Here is a 6,319-nt window from a genome sequence, read left to right on the forward strand (position 1 = left end):
CTGCTCATGAAGGGTCCTCAGGACAGCACCTTGATGCCTCCTAGGAGGATGATTTGGAAAAACCATGGGTTCCTGCCCACCCCGGCAAGGTGCCTGGCACAGCCCTGGAGACCCTCCTGCAACCCTTGTCCCCACCCATGGGGACATGGTGGTGGAGGGTACACTGGGAAGGTTCCGAGTGCCCCCACAGACCCACGAGGCCAGTGGGGGAGAAGGAGAGTGGCAGCAGAGCAGCTCTTCTCTGCAGCACTGGGTCCGAGGGTCAGTGAGGAAATCCAAAAAATATGAGCTCGTGACACCTTGTGAGCAGCAGCTGGGCTGGAAAACACCCAGAGGAACCACAGGCTGTGACCTGTCACAAAGTAGAGAGGTGGAAAAAGAGGAAATGCTCCCTGGCACATCCTGGGGAACCCATCATGTCATGGCAAGTGCCAGGGGCAGTCCCTGCTATGGCCCCTGTGACTGCAGGTGGGCACCAGGGACTGGAGTCTCTCGGTCCCTCCCTGGGCTGGGGAGGCTCCTGCTCTGCCCTCTGCATCCCACCTGGAACCAAACCCACTGGCACTTGGAGAAGATGCTCTTTGTAGAGTTAACCAATCCAGGTAGGATTCCCAGTCAAGCCCAGCCCCTACTGGGATTGATGGGAGGGGTTTGGAGGGCACAACCCCACACTGGAATTACAGCACTGAGGATTTTGTGCTTGATGGTGCCAAGGCTGCCAGCTTGGATCTACAGCCAGTCTCCAGACTGAGTGTTCCTGCTGCCTGTGCTGCCCTCAGTGACCCCCTGGAACCACCCTGGACATTTCCCAGACCCACCACTGGAGAAGGGATCCCTTGGTGGGACCTGCACCTTCCATTTGAAGTTCTAAGCACCCCTGACCCCCAGAGCTGGTTCATTAAAGATGAGACTGAGCTGGGTCCTCCTGGTGATTTGGTGGCAATGCTGAGGTGACTTTGATAAGCAGAGCTGTTTTGGATTATACAAATGTGAACCTGCTGCTCAAGGGTGGTTTTACATCCTGTCTTGGCCACTGAAGGCTGAGTTGCTCACACTTAGCCTTCACACAAAGGCTATTCTGCTACTTCCTCAAGCAGCAGCTTCTGTATTTTTTTTTTTTCTCCAGTATTTCTGAGGCAAAGGTGCCATGACATCAGCTCTATTATGTTTTGGAAATTCCACATTTGCCTTCAAATCTGACTGACTGGCCACTGTACCTATAAAAAGCAAGGACTGAGCCAGCACCTCACAAAAGGAACAGGAGGAACCTGCTCTGATCCTGCCTCTGCTTCTCCCTGTCCAGGATGAACATCTCCACACTCTGCCTCTCCATCATCCTGCTTGCTGACCTCTTTTCTCAGGCCCTTCCTGCTCCATGTGAGTACAGCATCCCTCTGCTCTCCTGGGGTGGACTTTTGCTCTGACTGCCTGTAATTTGGAGCAGAACTCACAAAAGTCAGCTGCAAATGTTGGAAACCTGTTCAAGTAACTTCTCCTTGTTTATTTGGGCTGGTCTTCCTTTCTAATTTCATTTTAGGGATTAATTTCACTGGTATCAAAGTTTTCAGGTTTTCTCTACCCTCATTTTCTTGCTGGCCCTTAGGAGAGAACACAGGGTGACAATAGGGATTTTTACCCTGGGACATTAGTGTAAAGCATTTAACAAACAATCCTAGCAATACTTTTTATCAAGTTTCTGTGTTCACAGCAATGCCTTGCTGATTTTCAGGGAAAACGGGAGGAGAAGGGGCAGTTCAGCTGATTAAGGAGGTGTACAATTTATTGAGTAATGGTCTCAGGCTGGATTTCCTGATCTCTTCCAGTGGGGTCTGACATGGCTTTATGCTGCTTCAGCTACATCTCACGAAAGCTGCCTCAGAATCACGTGCAGGAGTATTTCTACACCAGCAGCAAGTGCTCCCAGCCAGCAGTTGTGTAAGTGTCAGCTTTGGGCCCTGAGGGGAGGCTCTGCCAGCCTTTGGGCTCCTGGCTTCCCATCTAACGGGCCGGGCCGGATGCTGTGAGGCATCATCCCTGGGGGAAGGGAGCAGCCACCCAGGTTCCATGTGCACTGTGTAAGCCCTCACCATCCTCAGCTGAGAAATAAGTGGTCCCTCGGTCCCCTTGGAGTGTCCTGATGCTGGGAATAAGGCATGGGAAGGAGGGCAAGAGCCAGCAGGACCTTCCAGAGCTTGATGAGCTCAATCCACACAACATCCCACACTGCACCCAGGCTCACCTCTGCACAGGACAAGGAGACAAATATCTGAGCATGGCAGGTTCTCCCAAAGGACCCCGATCTCCCCCTGGGTTTTAGCAGGCTCTGCAGCTCCAGGATAGTTGAGGGTTTGTGGGAAATGACCCAATGACATGACCCTCATGCCCCCTTTACCCCCTGGGACTGTAACCCCTGAACTGGTGACCTGCCAGGTTTGTGACCAGGAAGAAGCGGGAGGTCTGTGCTAACCCTGATGCCAGGTGGGTGAAGGAATACGTGAACAGCCTGGAGATGCAGTGAGCACTGGAATCTGAGAAGTCCTGCCAGACCACCCATGAGAGCTTGGCACAGACCTAGAAACACCACTGCCAAGCACCAGAACCTGCTGAGCCACCTTGGGACGCTGGAAGCTTGTTTTGCCTTGCAAAGGTGTCATCTTTCCACAATAATTCAGCTACGCTTAGGACAGCCATGATGCTGGAGACCTTCTGGTCTTGCAGACCCATCTTGGGGTGCCCTGCTGTGTGATGTGGCTAAACTGAGCCCCACCTTGTGCCTCCATTGCTAGAATGGGAGGGGGATTTCATCCCAGAGCTATTTGTGGGTTGGAATTAGGTCTGAGTGCTGTTTTATAAGCCCAGGATAAGTTTTCCCACTGAATTTTGTAACAGTGCAGTAGATGCTGTGAGTAAGATCTGACCGTAGAGAAGGAAGTGGTACCCTGGTTACTTACAGGATGCTTGTTGTGGAACCACAGTGTTCAGCCTTGTTCTCAAACTGCTGTTTTGTGCTAGTGCCAATGAATAAAGCTGTTTTCTCTGTGTGCCATCTCTGCTTGTTCCCCTCCTGTTTGGAAAATGGGGACCCCACTACAACTATTTTCGGAGATGTAGGGGAAAAACCCAACTTCTCAGCTGGAAGTGCCCCAGCCTTCTTAGGTCTAAAAGCCTTCCCTTCTGCTTGGCCTCCCTGATCCCAGCACCACAGCAGCAGCAGCCCCAGCACCTCCCAGTCCCTGCACTGATGTGGAGCCAGAACTTCTTCCCAGCCCCTCCCACCCACCATATCATAGCCAAGGCTGGGAGCTAGTGGGGCTTTGCCACTGCAGATTTGGCAAAGGAATGCCTGGAAATCTCAGGGTGGGGATTCAGGGGTGTCCCTATGGTGAGAGGAAAGGGGGATGGCCAGGACTACATCCCCGGCACAGGCTCCTCTGGAATGCAGCCTGAGCCAGGCTTAGCTCTTGGGATGCTCTGTTAGTGTTTATTACAAGACAAGCACCAATCCATTGTTGTTCTGCTGCTTCCTGGGGCAGGAAACAAGACATTTGTTTTAAAAAGCACAAAGTAAAACCAACAAAAGCGCTTTATCAGCCTGTGGTTGACTGGTAACTTTGGCTGGTAACTTTGTGGGTAGAAAACGAAACTGCTGGTCCCATCTCCCTGCTGGAGCTCTACAGGGTATGGGAAAAATTTAGGCTGTGTCTGTCAGAGCTAGTTATTAGGGCCAAAAAAAACCCAGTGTGAGACAAACTGCCTGCAAAACAGCCCCAAGCCCTGTTGGTGCCACAGTGGTCTGCAGATGCTCAGGTTGTTTCCTGACCTCCCCTTTCTCATCATCAGCTCTGCCCAGGGCAGGGGTGGTGTCTCCATCCCTGGAGGCACATTAAATGTGTGGATGTTCTTGGCAGTGCTGGGGGAATGGCTGTAGCCACCATCTTAGAGGTCTTTCCAACCGTAGTGATTCCATGGTTCTGGGTGGGTGGACTCACCTGGAGCAGAGCAGGATTGGGAAAGAAAAGCAGAAACAAGGAGAGAAACAAGGTTCAAGCAAAGAGAAGATGGTCCCATCAGGACTTGGGCAGATATACAGACCATGTTTGTGCTTAGCCTGATCCGTCCAGCCCCCACTTTCCACAGGGTAGAACCAGTGATGGGATGTATAAATGGGTGGGTTTAGGAGAAAGAACTCTTAGATTAATTGGCTACTGCAAGTTGAAAAGACAGAAATTGAAGAGGCTGAGGTGTGAGGCCAAGATCAAACCATCAGCTCTCCAGGAGTGGCAGTGAGAGGCCATGCCGGGATGTTCATTATGAGGCTGGGAGCAGTGACCAGCAGGGAGACAATGTGGACACTGGGGCTGAGGGTCTCCATGGTGCCTCTCTCCTCCCAGGGCTTCTTCAAGTGAAGCTGGGAGAGAGGGAACAGCCACAGGGTTCATGCTCTCAAAAAGGCCAGAGAAAATCAGGCTATCCAGTGTTTTGCCCATAGAGCCATGAAGGTCTTCCTGATGCCTTCTGCCACTGCAGGCAGGGAAGAAAACGTTCCCTAATTCCAGCAACTGGAAACTGAAACCAGAAAGGTTTGGGAGGGAAATTCCCACAAGTGTCTGGGCACACAGCCAGGGACTGTCCTGAGGCGAGGCAGCTGCAGCACTGGATGATCCAGCCTCTCCAGCCTGTCCCTGCATCCTGGGCATGGGATAAACCCCAGTACTCCCCTCAACTTCCCTTTCTCCAAAACATCTATCCTCCATCACCTCTCAGCTCAGAATCCCAGAGCAGGCACAATTGGGGGCTCCTGTACCAAACAGTGCCAAACTTGGGGTTGGGATGTCCTCATGGGTAGAGGAGATATCCAGCACCCCATTCCTGGGATCTTCACCTGCTTCTGCCCATCCACCGACCGCTCTGCTCCACGGTTTCACAGCACAGTGAGGTAGCCACACTCAGGATACACCCCCTGCAGATTTTCATCTCTCCATGTGTTCCTGGGACACAGAATGGTGCTGGGCTGGGCTGGGCTGCCCTTGGCTGGGATGCTGCTCCTTGGTTGTTCATGACCCTCTTGACTACAGCCAGATTTCCTGCCCAGAAAACACAAGACTAGAGAGAAATCACAAGACAATACAGAGGTACTTTCCCAACCTCAGAGTTGCCAAATCTGACCTACAGCTGCAGGGAAAAAAAAAAATAAACACTAAGAGAAAGGTTTCTTTTGCTTTAGGAAGACCAGGATGTGGGCAAGCCTAGACCAGCTCTGGACTATGCTGTGGGGGCACTTGAAGGGGGTCTGTAAGAAAGATGGGGACAAAACTTTTATTGCTGTAGGTCAAAGGGGAATGGTATTACACTGAAGGAGGCCAGTTTAGAATGGGCATTGGGAAGAAATTCTTCCCTGCGAGGGTGGTGAGGCCCTGGCACAGGTTGCCCAAAGATGCTGTGGCTGCCCCAGCCTGGAAGTGTCCAGGGCCAGGCTGGACAGGGCTTGGACCATGTGGGTCCACTAGAATGTGTCCCTGCCCACAGCAGGGGTGGAATGAGACGAGCTTTAAGTTCCTTTACAACCCAAAACCTTTGGGTATTTCTTCCCAGAGTGCAGATGCCAAAGAGCTCTGAGCATGATCTCCATCGACAAGCTGTTCTCAGCACTGTGCTTTTACCCATGGGACCTACTTCTTCCCATTCATGTTTCCATGAAAAGTTGCATCCTGAGAACAACTGCAGCAGGTTTTCTGCTGGTTGTTTTACCCCTACAGCAAGAGCTGGACCTTTCCCCTTGTTCTACAGGTGGGAAAGTGAGGAACAACCCTCATTGGGGTGGTCAGAATGAAAGATGGGGTCCCTATCCCTCTCCAGTATTGCTGGTCTCAACATGTCATTGCACACCCAAGGATCAGTTTGATGTGGGGTGCATGTGCTGGGAGCAGCAAATGTGTGGGACGTGCTTGGGAGTGTGGAGAGCAGATTCATGAATGTACAAGTCCCCCATGTGGGTACAAACACTTCTAATTTTGTGGAGGATGTGGGGACTGGGGGTGTGTGCTGTGGGGGAATGAGGTTTTGGAGGATGTTTCTGAGTCTGCAGTATGGAAACGTTATGGGTTTGCCTCAAACCATTTTCCATCTTCATGTATCTTATAAAGGCTCAGATGGCTCAGAGGAACGTTCTGTGTGTGCTGGTGAACACCACACAGAGGCATGTTGTCATGGTTTGACACTGGCACAATGCCAGCACCCCCATGAAAATGCAACCTCTCAATGGAATGCTGTGAAATGCAATCAAGAACAGAGCAATGCAGGCCAAGCTTAATAACAAAAG

General features: G+C 51.6%; 1 protein-coding gene across 1 annotated transcript; it reads left to right on the forward strand.

Annotated features, from left to right (window-relative positions):
* Window positions 1–1,046: 1,046 nt before the first annotated feature.
* Window positions 1,047–3,046, forward strand: LOC140680289 (C-C motif chemokine 5-like). The gene is made up of 3 exons (XM_072916728.1): window positions 1,047–1,377; window positions 1,824–1,935; window positions 2,431–3,046. Exons 1-3 carry the CDS (start codon window positions 1,305–1,307, stop codon window positions 2,516–2,518), a joined length of 273 nt encoding a protein of 90 aa, XP_072772829.1. The 5' UTR covers window positions 1,047–1,304; the 3' UTR covers window positions 2,519–3,046.
* Window positions 3,047–6,319: the final 3,273 nt, after the last annotated feature.

This window comes from Taeniopygia guttata, chromosome 19 (genome assembly GCF_048771995.1).
Source record: "Taeniopygia guttata chromosome 19, bTaeGut7.mat, whole genome shotgun sequence".
NCBI lineage: Eukaryota > Metazoa > Chordata > Aves > Passeriformes > Estrildidae > Taeniopygia > Taeniopygia guttata.

Coding starts and splice junctions, on each gene's coding strand:
- LOC140680289 (XM_072916728.1), top strand. CDS start 1,305: ATGAACATCTCCACACTCTGCCTCTCCATCATCCTGCTTGCTGACCTC. Junction 1,378..1,823: donor TCAGGCCCTTCCTGCTCCAT/GTGAGTACAGCA, acceptor GATCTCTTCCAG/TGGGGTCTGACATGGCTTTA. Junction 1,936..2,430: donor TGCTCCCAGCCAGCAGTTGT/GTAAGTGTCAGC, acceptor GTGACCTGCCAG/GTTTGTGACCAGGAAGAAGC.